This window comes from Rhea pennata, chromosome 2 (assembly GCF_028389875.1).
Source record: "Rhea pennata isolate bPtePen1 chromosome 2, bPtePen1.pri, whole genome shotgun sequence".
Lineage (NCBI taxonomy): Eukaryota > Metazoa > Chordata > Aves > Rheiformes > Rheidae > Rhea > Rhea pennata.
The window spans coordinates 97,595,017-97,613,565 of NC_084664.1; the positions used below are offsets into that span (position 1 = coordinate 97,595,017).

At 45.5% G+C, this 18,549-nt stretch overlaps 1 protein-coding gene across 1 annotated transcript in view; it reads right to left on the reverse strand.

Moving 5' to 3' along the window:
• Positions 1 to 1,173: 1,173 nt before the first annotated feature.
• Positions 1,174 to 18,549, reverse strand: part of BMP6 (bone morphogenetic protein 6) — a 98,346-nt gene continuing 80,970 nt past the window's right edge. Inside the window, exons 3-7 of the mRNA XM_062569987.1 lie at positions 15,309 to 15,457; positions 13,831 to 14,028; positions 5,144 to 5,220; positions 2,744 to 2,854; positions 1,174 to 2,659 (exon numbers count right to left, since the gene is read on the reverse strand). Coding sequence (XP_062425971.1) covers positions 2,510 to 2,659; positions 2,744 to 2,854; positions 5,144 to 5,220; positions 13,831 to 14,028; positions 15,309 to 15,457 — 685 coding nt within the window. The 3' untranslated portion in view covers positions 1,174 to 2,509. The remainder of the gene's footprint in view (positions 2,660 to 2,743; positions 2,855 to 5,143; positions 5,221 to 13,830; positions 14,029 to 15,308; positions 15,458 to 18,549) is intronic.

Consider the following 18,549-nt stretch of genomic DNA (forward strand, 5'->3'; position numbering starts at 1 on the left):
CAAAGTGAGAATGTTTTCCGCATTAGTAGTATTACTGCAGTTCTGTGTTCCTGCAATGAAGTGTAAATGGTTTCTTTTGAGACTAAAGTACATTAGGGGAAGCAGTAGAATATTTTTGTCATCTGGTTTGATTGGGTCAAAAAGTAATTCTTACAAACTGCCCACCATTACTAGAAAGGTAAAAGCTGCAGCTGTGTTAAATAAATCTTGTCTCTACAGGCATTGTTATAACCTATTTGTCTTAATATAGTTGCTAATTAAGAAACTAATATAGTTGCTAATTAAGAAACAAAGTCACAGGAGGTTGAAAACACACACACCTTTGGAAGATACAAGGTGATCATGAGCTGGTTGTTTCCTGTTAATCCTCTCAGCATGGGAGGGCTAGCCATAATGAAAGTAATGGTACTGTAACATGTGCCTGAACGTTACTGATGCCATAGCGTACATATGTCAGGTGGATTTTTTGGCATCTGCCTCCATCCAGCTCTAGAGGAGTAACTATGGGCTATTTATATAGAGCCAAAGTGAATATGCGCTATTATAACTACTCCGTTAATATTAAATGATCAGTTAGATGTTAGAGCTGATGACATGAGTTCCCTTACCTGAATCCAGACTTTGGGCTGACTTAGTCCTTATTCACGGTATACAGAACAACAAGTAGTACAATGTTTAAAATTTTCATTCAACTATTTTACAGTAGTCTAAAATAGTTCCCCATTCCTCTTGAGCCTTAACCTTTTCCAAGCTATTACTATTGATATGTTTCGAATGGTAGACCCTTGCACTCTGTGTTGCCTTGGATTGTATTATGGATCTGTTCTTTGGTGCATAAGATGTTTCATGTTAGATATAATTGAAAGCCAAAGAATTTCCACTGCAGATAATGTTAGAGTGCAATGACAATAGCAATCCAAGGACTGAATTCTGCCATCTCGCGTGCACAGAAACTCATGGAATGAGTATGGCTACAGGCTAATTTGTATTGACAAATCTGTCAAGATACTGATTTTTGTCCATCATATGGAGTAGGGTTTTTTTTAAAAAAGAAAAAAACAAAAATTTTTTTTTAAATCAGTAAGTTTATCCTGGTACTGGCTGTTTGTCAAGAACCATTGGTTCTATTTAATCTAAAACTGTAAGGGTAAAAAATCCACAATGAAAGCTGAGTGTGGTACTGGCAGATGTACTAGATCAATGTATATACTTCTGCCTTAAAGGAAGCCTTTATTATCATGTTTTTAACAACTTTTTAGTGAAGCACAATCTCATGAGTTTCTTGTATAAAAATCAAAGTGGTACAATTGTTTACACTGAGATTTTTCTAAATAAAAACTTTTTAAAAAAAGCAGTCTTTCTATAAATGATACAGCACAATGAATATACAGTGACAAGTGCAATAAATTATAGCTTGTATTTACAAGAAGCCTTTTAAATGCAAGAATTAGAGGTAAGTGCATTTAATACAAATGTAATATTGATCAAAACAATCACTTTGCTATTAGCTTCTGCTAGACAAATTTTAAGTCCAAAACTGTGGCTATAATGTGAATGTATCCCTTAAACCACTTTGTTAGTTGCCTAGGTCAAAGGGGGGGGGAAAGTTGGCCAAATACTAGAATACTTCGTTGACATTCTGTCTTCCTGTAAATAAATGTCCAGCTAGAAAGTGAATGGCCCCTTAAAAAAAAATCTATGTCTAACTTACAGCTACAGAAGGTTCTTCCTTCCTTCCTGGGCAAAGTGGTAGTAGATAAGGCAGCTGCCAGGTGGGGAGTGGAGGGAAGTTGCATAAGAACAAGTTACTGCCCAGTCAAATAATGAACTAAGATGACCATCCTAGTGCTTCTAACACAGGGTGCAGCCAATTGTAGCATCAGACTTAAACTGTGCTTGGAGAGTAAGGGGACTTCAGGACTTGCTTTGGCACAATTTAAGATGCCTATCATCACCATAGATGTCAGAAGGAGACTAACAGTATTAGGTGTAGTAACTGCTCCTTCTGGACAAAAGGCAATTGCTAACCTTAGCCAGAATTGCAGATTGTCTCGCACAAGATGCATGCTCTAAGGCTGAAGTACTAACAAACAACACTTCCTCTACTCTAGTTTCCCCTTTCCCCTTCCATCTCTGAAAAAAAAACAACTCAATGGTTTGGGGTCTTGGATGCCCATCTGGTAAAACTGAAGTACATGTCTAAGCAACTAGTAAGGCCAAGCTGCTGTGTGAGATTAAGATCATCCCAGCTAGGTACAGTGTGGTCAGGCAGGCCACCGCTTTGCAAGTCCAGGTTCTGCAGAGCTGAATGGCCGCTGTGGTACTGAGGCAGCTTTTAAGAACTGCAGCAGTTTTCTCGCCCCAAAGTCCATCCTCTCACAAGGCACATAAATGGTGTTTTCAGGGGTGTTTCATCAAGATTATTTTTCCAAGGTCAGGTAGTTCGTGGAAGTATGAAAGGTAGAAGGGAAGTTTGCGGTAGAATCAGAGTTCATGTGAAGACTGTTCGTCAGTGACATCCACAAGCTCTTACGACCATATTCCTGTATTTCTTCAAGATTACATTAGAATTATCATCAAAATAAAGAACTGATATGGCATTTAGTTTGGTAGGTGCACAGCATGGTTTGGGAACGTAATCAGGATTCATAAGATGAACCTGTTGCCAAAAAAAGGAAACAATTGGTACAGTGATGACTTGTTTACATCTCTTGCTTTGCCCCAGATCTTGCTGGAGACTTACCAGAGTTTGTACAATGGCATGATTGGTCGCGTTCATATGTGCGTTGAGTGGAAAAGAGCACTCGCCCTCACAGTAGTTGGCTGCATAGCCCTTCGGAGCGATTATCCAGTCCTTTTTAGGAAACAAACGGAGTGTGATTTAAATGAAGAAATTGCTGGTGTACAGACAACTGCATGCAATTAAAGAGCAGTTGAAAATTTTCCACTAACTTTTCTTGAGGGTGAAATTGTGTTTTCACTGAAACAAAGTTTTGGTAAGCTGTGACTTTTCAGTGGAGACACTGATTTTTAATGTCCAAAGAATGGGGCATTTCTGTGCACAGCTTAATGGCCCTGAACTAAAACAGATTCATTTCTAAAACTTGTTACGCTGGTGCCTTGTGGGAGTTGTGGTTTGGATGCCTTTATGCAGCACCGTTTCCTGCAGGTTAGGCCCTTTGGCTGAACTACCTTGCCTAGGTTGTATCGCAGCCGCAGCTGGTGCTCCCTGCCAGAGAGACTGTAACAAGTTTAATTTGCCTAACTAACTAATTGCCTTCTCCACTTCAGCTGCGCCCCTGTCAGGGAGCAGCCTTCCTGCTCTGCGCAGGCAAGCAGGCACCCAGCCTCGGGTGGCAAGGTGCGTGCAATGCCGCGGAGGAAGGGGAAGCCTTTCCTGATACCCCTTCCTCTTCCTCTTCCCCCCAAAATAACACAAAAAATTACAGCTTTTCTCCTGCTGACACAAAAGAGCTCAACTTAAATCACAAATAACGCTTGGCTCTTGTGTTACTATTCCAGAAAGTTGGTTTTAAAGTTGCATCACCAACCAGCATGAGAAGGTTTTCCTCCCTCACCGTCAGGCTTGGCTAGTCACTGTCAGAAGAAAGACTGGTACACCTTGTATGTACATAAGTCTTAGCGTATTTCCCCTTTACTTGACACCAAACACCTCGGCTAGCTTGAATTTGGATAGTTTAAAAATCTAGTAGCAATGCTGAGCAGCTAGAGGCTATCACTGCAGCTTTGCTAACCACGTTTACTATCTGAGGGCTAACAAGGCTATACCTAGGCACATTCATTTTACGGTACTGGCTCGCTCATCATTTGCTCCCGTTTAACCAGGCAGCTCTTCACAGAACAGTCACTCTCCTGATATAGAAGCAATTACTGACTGTGTAAATAAATTTATGGTTTAATACAGTTAAGGATATGGGGAAAATTAGGAACAGACTGAAAGGAAAGAGGCAAGCATTTGCTTGCTATATAAGTAAATAAATAAAATTGGTTGCGATGCTGAAGGAGGTAGCAATGCCCAACAACAGGAGGGGTTTGCCGCCCTGCCTCTTTCATGGCTCCTTCTCCACTCCACAAATGGTCACCGTACCTGGACTCAAACCCCTGCAATAAACCTTGTGGGTCTGCCTTTGGCGGCATCTTACATTTTTTTTTTTTGCTCTAGCTAGTCACTAGAAAGGTGAAGGCAGTGCTTTTTAGGCTCGGTTTCAGTTGGAATCAGGAACTACAAAACTGGAAGGTACTTCCTAACCGCAAGCAGGGCAAGTTAGCTAATAGAAAGGAGGAGCAGGAATGACTGTGCATAAGCAAAAGGCGGCAGCAGCACTAGCAAATAACGGGGTCTGGAGTCAGCACACAGCCATAATCGTGGCTGGTGGGGAGGCAAGGCTGCAGTTCACCATCCGCTACAAAAAAAATGCTGCTATCTGATTAGCTAGGGACAGGACCTTCAGGTGCTGGGTATTAAAAAGCAGTAAGGGAAGCCCAAGGATCTTGTCTTGAATTACAATCTGCAAAAATCCTTAACAGAACTAGGACTGCCCTAACAAAAGTGCTGAATGAAAAAAAATACCAAGATGAGGGCATTCATTGAAATATACTATATTTGATGACACTATAGATGATTGACCCTAAAATAACTTGTCTTAAAAACACCCCGCTGGCCCTGCAGTATTGCACTGAAAAAACAGTCTTCAATACACCTACCTCAGACAGTGTTAATGCCTTTGGGCTATATTTTACATCAGGTTAAAGTTAGGCTGATGGCTAGAAAAACTTGATTTGGTTAAAACTAGTGTTTCCAGGGTGGGCTGTACATTGACAGTGGGGAGAAGGCTTTCTTATTAGAGGTACGCAGTTATGAGACCTTGCTTGTGCTGTGATTCTGTGAGTGACAGAGAATTACTGTATATTTAAATCTCATAAAATACCAAGCTTCCTCTGGCTTTTATCAGATGTCACAAGTATCAATATTTATTTGGCCTTCCTTGTGCCTGGTCTTAGTGGGGAGGCACAAGGGACATTTTAAAGCATAATGGCAGCCTCGAGTGGAATTACCGTGACACTGTTTAGATAACATTTCATAACAAAATGTCTAGTTTACCCAGAGGGAAACATCACACACCTGCCATCCCAAGTCTTGGAAGCTAACGTAAAGTTCATGCTTTCTGCAAGCTGTTTTTAAGTCGCTGCTGTTGTAATCTGTTGAAACAAAACAAAACAAAACAGGGATTTAGAGGGCAAAAGAGGCAGAGCATCACTGCAGGGCACAGCTGGACAGATCTGCGTACACGGGGGGTTCAGCAGTGAGAAACGGTGAGCACCCGCAGCAGCTGCAAGAACAGTCTTGAGGGACATACAAAGCTGAGCTGAAGTTTTTAAGATGCCTGCAGGAAAGGAGGCAGCCAAGGTTGTAACGGGGTTGTAATTCCTTCAGTGTCCCTTAAAAACCTGACAAGCGGTGCTCATAAAACACTTCTAGTAAAACAATTTCTTAAAAATAAGTATCTCCCTTCTTTCAGCCCAGCACATACTCTGTCCCTGCCTGCTTGTGTGACGGTTCCCAACGTGCGCTGCCCAAGGAGGTGTGTTCACAACACACGCAGTTACTGCATGGATTATAACTCCAGGTAAGTTAATCGTTGCCTTGTCCCCTGTATTGGTTAGCCAAGAGCTACGTCCTCTAGCCAGCCAAGGTGTTTCTTCTGTCCCTCTCTGTGCCTAACACCCGGCCCGTCTTCAGCCAGCGCACACAGCTCCCATAGCCCCTCAGCCATGCCTCGACAAACAGGAGGCTCCTTCCCGTATCCTCCTCAATCCCCTCCACAACCTGTTTATCAGCAGTGCTTCTCATCTTAAATGACCTGAGATTTGACAAATGCTAACTTGCCCATGATACATAAAAGTGTGGGCATGGGGTGCAGAGCTCCAACAAGAGACCTTTCCCCTGGTCATGGCACAGCTCATGGTGATGTTTCACCAGTGCTCTCAGATGGCCCTACAAAATGCAGCTTTTGACTGCAAGTGGAATTTCCCATTTATATTTAGAAAGAAACAGGGCTCAGCGTGTGAACACCTGGAACCGCAGCCCCGCGGAGAATGGAGGATTCAGGCCGTGACAGAGGGGCCTTTCACTTCCAGGTGGCTGCACAAATCCAGCCTTGATAGGCGGTGGCTGCATCTCATCACGTTCCCGATGGCTGCTGGACCTCAGTGGAGCAGCGTCCCCACCACAGAAACCACCCACCTCTCCAGCAGCTGGTGACAGCAGCCCGGGCTCACGATGGGTGGTGAACCCACGTTGAGTGTGCCCTTGCTGGTCTTGCCTCGCCGGGCTGGGGCACTGCATGGGAAGCGCGTTTTCCCCCAGATAAAAAGGCAGCACCATCCCAAATGGTTCTCCCATTTATCACAGGGAAAGGAAAAGCAACAGCAGCACTGCTCAATGGGAAATGAGAGAGAAGGAGAAGGCAGTAAATTTGGAGGAGTGACATGGGAGCTCACGTCCCAAGTCTTCAGCGACACGCAGGTTCCTGCGCTCCCTCGTCCCGCTGGGAGGCTCTAGCAGAGCCTGGAGTTGAACCCAGGTTGCCAGTCTTTGGCCCATGTCTTAACCACAGGGACCTTCTTGCCTATCGTATGCCTCATTTACAGTTAAATGTACATCCATAAGCAGTCCAATGCCACACACGGATGCACGTGCCCCCCACTGCCCTGCACATTTCAGCCTACCAGCCCCCAGCACTGCTGGAAAGGGCATCAGCCCAGTGCAGCTTTCCACAAATGTGGCAGCTGGGAGAGTGAAATATTTGTAGTGACTTTTTCCTTGGCTTTGAATATTTTTTTTAAAGTTTGGGAACTATAAATGCAAATATTTATTCAGAAGAAAAACTATAATACTAAAAGCACATCCAACTGATATTAAGGGCAGCGTAGCATTACAGTTGGGTACAGTTAACACTGAGGGTCTGAAAAAAACCCTGCATCTCAAAACAAACCTAGCCTCCAAACCACCAAAGATTACAGAGTTGTTTTTAGAAGCAGTTTGAGTTTTAGACTTCAAGGATTGCATTTCAGCCTTTCAACAGAATCACTTCAATAGTGAATTTAATCAAGTTAGCAGTGCTGGGCAACAGACTGCTGCAGCATAAACACTCTATTTCAGAAGCCCTCAGCAGTAAGGATGGAGGCAGATTTTTCTATTCAAGCTTTCCATCCATTTTGAAAGCAAGACATATCCAGTAAAATTTTTTGTTTTTGTTTTTGTTTGTTTGTTTAGATTAAGCTTTTCAGTCCCTGGTTTAGCCAAGGAGTAAACTTCTAGCAAGTTTCTAAACGATCAGGCATAATGAGGAAATAAATGAGTAGTAGATTTAGTAGTCAAAGGCTTTCATTTTAGTACCTGAAAACAGGACTTGCACTATTCTTCCCTGAGAAATATGCTGTTTGCTCAGGGGAGAACCATCTGTATTAGACAGGGAGTTAGAGTGGTCCGTAGGATGGAGATTATGTATTCATGACCAAGGCGGCAAAACTATCACATATTCCACGAGAGCTATGGTTTGCTCAAGTCAGCTATGAGAAAGGGGAGAAGGTGAGGGAGGCAGAGAAAACAGGAGTGGAAGCAGAGGCTGTGAGCCATCAGCGGGATAAAGACGAGCCGCTTCAGCAGCTCTGTGGGGCAGAATGTGCTACAAATGCGTCCTTTCGTCCTGCGTGAAACTGGCCCCAATAATGCATCCTGGCTCCCCGCACGGCACCTGGTTTACGTTTAGCATTGAGTGCTGGCTATTCTCACCGCCTTGCTCCAAGTCCCTGCAGAAACTTGCTCTCACCCACTCTCCAACCAAGGCAGACACAGACAGCTCTACCTCCTCACTTGCCCAACTTTTCTTTTCTTGCCCTAGTCTTTTCTTTTTTCAATGACAGCATATGAAACATCCTCTTTCCTGGGATTTGCATTTTCCTCTGTTAAATCGTCACTCCAAATTCCCCTTCCCTCCCACTTGCTATACATTTGCATACCTTGTCCTGCAAATACTTTAGAGAAGGATTTTTCAAAAGCCCTTTAGCAACGTCACAGTGCTACACCTTAGCTGGGGGGTTCTGAATCTCCTGCAATGTTGTAACATCAGACTGAATGGGGGTGAGGAACTGGAGCAAGCCACCCCAAGGGGGTGCAGAGAGCCAGCCCACGCTTCCCTTATGCTGAACACCCCGAAACCGCGGAAGTCTTTTGTACAAATGTACAAGACCTGGGGGTCCACCACTCCTAGGCTTACTCTCAGGTTTGGCATGCAAGATTCTTGCATAAGGCTGCGCAAGCCTTGCTTGCAAGTTACTTGTCTGCTGTGCTTTGACTCTGCATTGATGGAGAATCTACTTTAGCCCAACTTTAAGAATGTTCTAAACCTTTAACCAACTCTTAGCAGTGGCTTTCTGAAACGAGACAAAATTCCAGCAATACAGACACACACAGAATAACAACCTGTTCTCCACGGGCCGGGGCTAAGCACGTCCTAGAACCACATACTTTCAATTACGGGCCTGGGAAAGACAAATCCACAAGGTGGAGAGTTTTAGGTAGTGAGCTAAAGCTTGCTGAGCTATTGAAACTGGCCTCCACAACACATTTTCTCCAAACCCTGGAAAGCAGTATCATTTACTCCAGCCCAGCAGGCCAAACTGTCTTACCCGACGCTGCCGTTTGAGGTGACGGACACTGCATGACCCAGCTCTCAAGAGGCACGGCTACACTTTCCTCCCCACCAAATTTATAGCGGGCAGGCAGCAAGGGCCGAAAGCAGAGCCCGAGGCTGTGGTACGCAGCAAACAACTGGAGTAGGAACAGCTTTAACTGCCACAACACAGTTTGCAAGAACTCGTTTGCCAGAGACTTTCAAACCCACACAAATTTAGGGAGCTCCTGCAGGTCCTCTGTGGCTTTAGCAAAATTGTCTCTTTGGTATATTCAGTAGCACTAGCTCGGCACTTACCAGACTCTGTGTTTAATCACATTGCAAACTGTTTATCTAAAATGGAGATTAAAAAAAAAAACCAAAAAACAAAAACCAACCTCTCTGCATTTAAAAATAGCTTTCAGGACAGCACGGTTAAAACAGCACAGTTACATTGGCTCATCTCTGTGGCTTATTTGTGCTGGATGTTCTCTGGCTTCACCGAGGCAGTGCAAAAACCCGACTTTCTGCGAGCACAGATGTTTCCCTTAAGGCTGGACACTGGCATTTGTGTTGCTTAAAGGGGAGAGAGAATAGTCTGACCCTAGTGATCCTCCTCCTACAGATACTTACGCACCAATCTTAGATTTCTTATAACCTCTCCCACGTTAAGTGCTGGCAAAGAATATATAAATATTTACTGAGTTTAATCCGTCTGAGAATACCCTTGCTGCTCTCAGGGTGCCAGTTTACCAAATTCCACAAAGTAATTAATTGCTTCGGTGGTCCAAAATAGCTTTGACAGAGGTCTCCGAGGCCAGCCCCTTTTTCTTGGTGTTTGACTTTGGTGATTTGTCCGGATAAAGCCGGTGTAAACTGATCATGCGGTTAACAACAGCCCACTTCTTACCAGGAAAGCAATCTTCTTGGGTGGGAAGACGGGGAGACGTCGGGCTGAAGAGGACGTGCATGTGAAGGCAGGCGCAGGCGCGCACGCGGACACCCTGGCCACCTTGCTCCAGCCTGCGCTTGAACACTCTACGAACGGGAAGATTTTGTTGCAAGATAATGATGTTTATTCACAAGACCATTGCCACCATGAAAGCATTTGGCCTTATTTACCTTCGGTGTTTGCGCACGCTGCGCTTTGCGGTATTGTAGGCGCCAGGGGCATGTCTCTCGCGGTGAAGCGCTGTGCACGTACACAGCGCTGCACTGCAAGGGTGATTTCCATTTCTCAGAGAGCACCTTGCATTAGCTACCTGGGGCCTCTGGGACTGAGCAGAAGAGCCCAAAAAGGGAAGTTGGGCAAATTAAATCCAGAATAGCAAGTGTAGCCAACAGACAGATTTTTATAGGTGACAACCTCTGCCTTGCAGGAACACATTTGCCTCAACGCTGTCTCAGCAGAAGAGTGCATGGCCACTGGGCATGGGGAGAGCCCACTGTGCCATGCCTGCCGTGCAGCCACGTTTGGGCAAGTCACAGAGGCGGCGATGGTATGGCGGCAAAGGGTTTGAGAGCACGAGCTGAACACCCTGCAAGAAATCATTGAGTTATGGACTCCAAATCTTGCATCATGGATAACTCTGCTCCCACCCATCTCACTCTCCCGCATCCTGGGCTACAGCTGAGAGACGATTTTCTGCCTCAACAGCCAAAAATACTGCCTTTGCTTCCTGTTCATTTTCCTTCTACGAAAGGGCACAGATTGGCTCCAAGAATGTACTGACGCAGGACTCCATATCAAAGCAGTTTATAACCATGAGGGTTACTCAATTCTGCTTTATATAAGCCAGTCATAATTACGTGTTTAAAATACAGGGAAATGAGCCCTCTTCGCAAAAAAATATAGACTACATCTAGATTTTTATGCCACAGCCATAACCTTAGCATCTGAGCACTCAGCATTGCCTGCAGAATAACAACTATGCATCGAAGAAAACACGGCGGGCCCCAGTCCTGCACATAACAGCAGGACTCCACGCAGTGCCCAGCCGCACTGGTTTCAGCACCCATCTGGCAGCAGGTCCGTCCTTCATGCAGGGCGGAAACCTCAAGATGCTGTCCCTATTTATACAGTCAGTTGGGCTTTTTTAAACATTGCCTGCAACCCCCACCCCGATTTCCCAAACCTTCTCAGAAAGAGGCTCGTTTTTGGACAGAGGCAAGAATAAACCGTTGAGTATTCACTAACACAGAGGAGTGAAGGGTCAAGCCACCAACACGCGCCAACGCGAGCCAGCTGCCTTGCACGCCAGGACAGAAACTGCCTCACCCACCTCCCATCCGCTCCAGCCCTGACACGTCAGGGAGACGGCACTGGGCATGGATTTAAAGAACCTACTAAAGTAAAAAAGAAAAAAAAAAATCCCTGTGATCTGTTTAATGCTAAAAATGTACATTGGTCCACAGAGCAATCCCCAATGGGTCATCAGTGCCTCTCGAGCTGTAAAATCAACCACTTCTTAAGGAGAGTAGAATCTAAGAGTGTCACTCTCAGAAAGGAAAATAAGCCGATGCAGTCTCTCCTTTCCAAACAGAAAAACCAAACAAACATACATCTCAACTTTAAATTCTCCTCCTTTCCCCCACCCTTTAAATCCACAGAGGCTCAACTATACCTTGTTGACTACTAGACTGCCAAATTCCAGGTTTAAAATTAAAGCTGGCTTTGAGCTAGAAGAGCTCAAAAAAGCAGTTGAAACCACAAAACGACTGGCTATTTTTTCCCTTTTGTCATTTTATAATTTTATAATCTAAAGTGTGGTTGTAGTCAAGAAAGCAAAGTAAAAATGGTCCTTTTTGCCCAATATATCTGCTCCCTCTGGAGCTTTGAGTCATATCTTCTGATTTAATAGCAGCGAAAACTTGTTTTTAGCACTGTAAAGCTTGCAGGGCTAGAGAGAGAAAGTTGGAGTCTATCCTGACTCCACTACCAACACCACAAAACAGCAACGCAGCAAATAATTTTCCCCAAGTGCTGTGAAAACATTAACAAATCAGCTCGCACATCACCACGATGCGGGAGCGCAGCAGCTCAGTCCACCTGAATATGAGGATTACCTGCTGTGTACCTAATAGCTGGGCTTATTGCTTGTAACATCTACATGAATTAATTGCCATTATGATCTTTGCAAACTGATCACCAGGGGGGTAACCTTGTGAACAACCATGACACTCTCCTTTTAAAAGTGAGGCTTGGAAGCCACCAAGGAAAGAGAAAACTAGAAATGCGGCCCAGCGAACGCGACAGACAAACCGCTTTACCTGCGGGATTGCTGCATGATTCTCCCACTGGCCACAGCCTTTGAGTCCATGCTTTGGAAAGTGAAGTGAGCATGTTAGCTAGACCCCAACGAATTGCAGTAGCGAGGGTTGGCCTTGTGCCAGTACTGCTATGGCGCTCCCCATGGGGGACAGCCCTGCGATGTCCCCCAGGCCCAGGGAGCCTGGGGCAGTGACCAATAGCTCCCTAGCTTTGGGGTGTACAGCCTCCTTACGCCCAGCATGCAATCCTTCCTTTAAATGAACTTTGCCACCAGAAGCTGCTTCTTGCAGGAATTTAGGTTCCCCACTGCCTTTGCTGACTTCCTTTTTATGATTTTCCGTGCATGAAATTCATGACTTTTATTGAAGGTAGACTGGAACAGATGATGGGGTTTTATGTAGGCAACACAGCACCGACTACCGCAGAGCCCTTTTAAAAGGGCAGCTCCATTTTGGCCCACAAGCAGGCAAAATCACAGTCCCTGTACTGGATTGGACATGATGATGCCAGCAAGGGTTTCAAGCCCTGCACCGTTACTGCCAAAGCACCGGCAAAGTGCCTTATGTCTCCTCCCCACCTGCAGGCTCCCCGACCCCTCTGCCAACTGCAGGGGAAAACCTCTGGCACAGGACATCTCCCTCGAGCTGGCAGCTCCTGCCTCTTCTCCCACCGCACACAGTGAGAGCTGCTGTCACCAATACCCACACCTGCTCACTTCTGTTTAAAGAAAGGACATGCTTTGGACCTGCACTCCTTCCAGCACCACCACAGTGGCACAGGTTGACCTCAGCCTAGAGCATTAAGTCACTCCTCCTGCCCTTAAAATCAGTGAAACAACATTTTACCCCCACTGAGTTTGGTGCTTGCAGCAGTGTGGCGACAACAAGGCTCTGAATATCCACACGCCACCACGCACAGGCACACGCACTGTTATCCAGACACCACCAGGCATGGGAACACACATGAAGCAAAATCACACTGTGGCATGGACCACACCAATACACCACGGCAGCAACACCCAAAGGTGGCTAACACTGCCACTTGCCCAGCAGGACAGCTCAGCCACAACGTGGACAACCAAGAGCACACTACAGCCTATAAATTCACAATCTGCTGATGTTCAGGTAGAATTGGCTTACTTCCCCAGGCAGTGTCTGAACATGCACTAACAAAGCACAGCCACGTATCTTCCTCGGAGTATAGTCATTTCTAGGTATAGGAAAAGCAGGGCTCCCTTTGGGAAAGAAGGGGGCAGCATAAGCAAGTTAATCAAGTAACTTGGAATAGGCTGAAACGTTTGAGAGGAAAGAAGGTACTCAATGAGTAAAGAGCTTCCAGCACTATGATGCAGGGCAAAGCTGATGGAAAACAGATTTTCTCAATTTTTATCAAAATTTCAGAGCTACCACACCAGCACATGACAGCATGCATAAGGTTGTCGTACGGCTTCTCCAACATGCAACCTTTCCACAGTAAAGCTGGCAAGCCTGCTTGCATGCTTGGAAACGCACTTTACTCTTTACACTGCTGTTCCTACAAGGAAAAAAAAAGAACTTGTGCTGTTCTGCTAAGACTTTTCCAAAGAAAACTGAAAGAGGACTGTGCTGGAAAGGCGTATGTGCGATACTATAAATCACAGCACATGGCGAAATGGAATCTTCTAAATATCTTATTTCATATGGCGTAATTCTAGGCAAACATTACCTGAGACTCCCTCTCCCATTCCCTTGGGGTTGTCATCTGTTCCTCTAAGGAACAGCACCCCACCTCATGCCTCCCTTCTTGCTTTTGCGCACTGAAGCAAATAGAAACATCACAAGATGTTGTCCCAGCTCCCAGACCAAACGGACATTGCGTAATTACCTGTGACACTAGACACCCTGGAAACATCCTGAGCCTGGGTGGAACGGTTTCGACTCTGCTGCCTGCGCCTGCTCGTCGCTGATCTAGTTGTCCGGACATGAACTTCGCTCACTTTGAAAAAGGCCACCATAAAAGGCTGTTTGTCATATGGGCCATCTCGGCCTATAAGGCCTGCTTCTCTAGGATTTACACTGAAACCTTCAAACAAAACAGAAAAGTGAGTGTTAGCAAGACTGAGAAGGATGGATTACTCTTTTTCAGCACTGTCACATTCCCATAAGCAGGATTTTCTCACTTCTTGCTGATGCTATTTTATCACTGAACATCCTTGTTCTGCCACCACAACCTACTGACATTTTTATGACAGCACCATATCCATCCTTGACAAAAGGCACCACCACAGTGCCTGGCCCTTTTTCATTCCTACAGCATTTCCGCTCCATTTTAGGCATTAAAAAGGTATAAGAGATGTACAAAATGCAAAGCCCAGATGTGTCAGGAAATCAGTTTTGCTGCCTGAGAAACACCCAGAGCAGAGTTAGGAGACCTCCGGGATGCAGAGGGCAAAGAGATAGGGTGCTTTTGGCAGGATGGGGGATGGGTTCTCAGCACATCTGGGGAGGTGGAGGCTGGCATTAACATTTATTCAGAAGAATAGTGGTTCTCAGATCTTGTTTGCCCCCACAAACGTACCAAAAAATGGGAGGAAGTGATAGAACATGAATTCAAGATCAGAGATTGGCTCCTACAGAGGGAGGATGACATTTTCATCTTTTTCATCTTCCATTCATGTAGACCTTCTCCATCTCCACTGCTTATCCTCTGCTACTCAGTACCGTACTCTTTTGCATGCTCTTTTCTCCTTTTCCAGCCTCCCACTGTAGCTGCCCTTTTTCCACCTTTCAAAGTTTCTGCAGGCTGTGAAATGCTACCGTTTGAGCTGGCCCTTGGAGGGTCCACCCCTGCCCTGTGACTTCTCCCATGCAGGGCTCCCACTCTTGGCTTGCTCAGATACAAGCAGTGATGGAAGCTACAGCAGCCCTGAGGGTGGCTGCCAGCTCTCAGCCTGCTCTGGGGGAGGTGCACCCATATACTTGCCCTTTCTACCCCTAACACCTAAACCTCACCCACGCTGGGCTCCCAGCTCCATGCCCTCTTCTATGAACAACTGAGAAAGCAGGGCCCTACCCCAACCCACCTCTGCCAGCTTATCCTGGTACTGTTCAGAGATACCTGACCTCATTTGTGGGTTAAGTGTAATTTATCTATAGTTACTTCCTTCTACAAACAGGATTAGTGACAAATGAGAAGTTGATGCTCTTCAACTCGTACCCTCAGATACTTTGCTTGGGGTATTCAGCTGCCCATGAAGGTACAATGCTCACACCCCTACACTACCACTGGTCTCTACTAGCACCACTTCCAAAGAGAACCAAAAGACTCATGAAATGATATGTGTGAATTAGCCCATAACCTACCATCCCGGGTCACCACGCTCAGCTGGAGCCCCATGTTGTGCTGAGGGTTTATCACCCACATGTTACTGGTGGCAGTGACGTCAAACTCCAGCCAACCTTCCTCAGAGGCCCACACCACCCGGGTGTCCAGCAGAAACAGGTCAGAAGCTCTGCAGAGGAGAACATTAATGAAAAAATTGTGCTGTCTAGAATTTTCTCTGCTGGCTTTCCCTGTTACAGCACTGGGAAAAATGGACACTGCAATTGTTAAAAGCGATGTTAATAGCTAGAAAACCAGTCCCCCAAACGTACTTGCTTGTATCTAGAGTTTTACCATGCAATGCAAATGCTCCTGCATGTTAGATTCAGAATGACAAAAGTTTTTCTCTGTTTTGCTTGAGGAAAGCAATCCTAGTTCTTAGATTTGGGTGTTACTCCACTGGCAAATGACTGTTAAGCCATATTTCTTCCTGAAGAATGTAATTTTAGCCCTGGTTGAACAGTGGTGAAATTACCAGCACTTCCTGCCATTCAATGACTTTTGTCAAAGGGTTTCTGAGATTTCAGCCCACCTTCCCCAAAACACGGATCCACCACAATTGACAAAAATAAATAAATAAAATAAATCAAGTAATAGGTCAAGGAAAATGAACTGGTATACAGCCTCTAAATACATTTTGCTGAGAAGTATCAACAGGGTTTAGAGAGTCTTGTTCCAAGGCTGCCTGTGCTGGGTCTCCTTTATAGGTTTCAGCTTCAGAAGCTCTCAAGTCTGCACCTTTTCTGCAGGATCAACTTCTCACTAAAACTCAGTTCAGTGAATCCGACTGGAGAAGCACCCCAGAAAAACCTCCTGCATACATTTTCCTATGGTATTACATGCCTAGCTTTCCTGTGTGGAAGAGCTACAACTTCTCTCTTGGATCTGTGAACAACATTACAAAATGAATACCTGGCACTAATTCCACCTTCAGCACTCTCTCTCCCCAGGAATATTTTTCTAACAACAACTTAATGGAAATGAGCAAACAGAGTACCTGTCCCTTCCACTCATCAAAGGCTAACTTAAAAAGAAAAAAAAAACACACAGGAAAAAAAAATACACACATTCTGCTTGAGTTACGTTTTATTTTTGACCAGCTGCTATGTCACACTGCCCAACAGCTTGGTTTACATGAGATCACACATGGAAAAATAAGCACTTAAGTACATTAGGGCTCCTAGTGCGGCTGTTTTTACAATGTGGAGGCTTTCCTCCGCCTCGCTGGTAGCCACGTGCTGTGTGGTTGACTCAGCAGCCTTTCCCACAGAAGTCTTTGCCACCACACTCTCAACAGGAAGAGTGCTTCACGAATGACTCTGCCCTTCACCTCCAGCAGCAGTGAGGGGCTGGGGCTAGCCAGCTTCTATATGTTTTGGAAACCTCCAGGTTGAAAGATTGGGCTTTCCCAGGCATGCTATATAATTTGAAGCACTGCTTAAAGGAGGTTGCAAACAGCAGCTGCAGCCGAGACTCCTCTCCAGGTTAAGAGGAGGAAACTGCTAGATCATTCCCATGCCTTAATAAGACTTACAGCCTGATCCTCTGCAATGCTTGAAATGCGCTATATCTGAAAAGGGGTTTCCTGTTCTGCCCCTCCTCCTCGCACTTTGCTGTTTGCTCTCCTGTTCCACCTCCCCTGCTGTAATTGCCATGTTCTTCCTCACAATCGCCCGCTTCAGAGAACCTCCCACTAGAGCCCCCGGATTACCACAGCTTCAGCTGGTACCAAAGAGGCCCAGCTGCAAAGCTGGTAGGAGCTCTGTATGTGTTTTCATGAACATTTGACCACTTTGGATTAGACAGGTCTACAATAACGTAAAGCTCAGCATTGAACTTCCAGAGCTGTAAAGCCAGAGAGGACCACAAGGCATCATCTAGTCTACCCCCTTGAACTCCAGGCAGGGTCAGCTACAACCATGTTATCCCTGAGATGTTTGTCTGGCTAAGTCTTGGAGATTTCTGGTCTCAAGAACTACTCAGTCACTCCGTGAAATGAAATACGCTTCACTTCAAACATAATGAAAATTTTTTTCCCTCGCTTTTCCCCATACTATCTTATGTAAATCTTGTTTCACTTAAAGCCTATTACTCACATTGAGCACAACAAAAAGTACAAATGAGGATCCCTTCCCTTTTCCTTTGTTCCTTTCCTTTTTTTTTTCTTTTTTTCTAATGTGTTTGAACATTGTAAAAGTCTTTCATGTGCTTGAAAACTGGAAGAGGAAGAAATGACACAATCTTCCCTTCTTCAAGAAACATCAGGTCTTCAATCTTTCCCCGTGAGTCATGTTTTCTAGACTTTAGCTATTCTCATCACTCTCTACAGACCCAGTTCCAACCAAGATCTCACTGATGTGGAATACAACGGAAGGATAATGACAAATTGACCATGAGCCAGCAATGTGCCCTTGTGGCCAGGAAGGCCAATGGTATCCTGTGGTGCATTGGGAAGAGTGTTGCCAGCAGGTGGAGGGAGGTGATCCTGCCCCTCTACTCAGCCTTGCTGAGGCCTCATCTCGAGTACTGCGTCCGTTTCTGGGCTCCCCAGGACAAGACAGACATGGAGCTACTGGAGAGAGTCCAGCATAGGGATACAAAGATGATCTGAGGGCTGGAGCATCTGCCCTATGAGGAACGGCTGCGAGAGCTGGGCCTCTTCAGCCTGGGGAAGAGAAGACTGAGGGGGGATCTTATCAGTGTGTACAAGTACCTGAAGGGAGGGTGTCAAGGGGACGGGGACAAACTCTTTTCAGTTGTCCCATGTGACAGGACAAGAGGCAATGGGCAGAAATTGAAGCACAGGAAGTTCCACCTGGCTGTGAGGGGGTATTTCTTCCCTGTGAGAGAGACAGAGCACTGGACCAGGTTGCCCAGAGAGGTTGTGGAGTCTCCTTCTCTGGAGATCTTCAAGGCCTGCCTGGATGCAACCCTGTCTAACATGCTCTAGGTGACCCTGCTGAGCAGGGAGGTTGGACTCGATCTCCAGAGGTCCCTTCCAACCTTACTGATTCTATGAGCCTATAATTTCATATGTCTAGCAGACTCTGCCTCTGCTCATACATCTCAGAATAGTATTTTGGCTTTTTTTCTAAAACTCACACTGTTAACTCATGTCCATCTTGTGATTTACTACAAACCTTAGATCCATGTTCCTGAACTGCAAAGTACCCATTCATTTCCTTTGGAGAGCTGGCATGCCTAAATGTAATACCTCACACT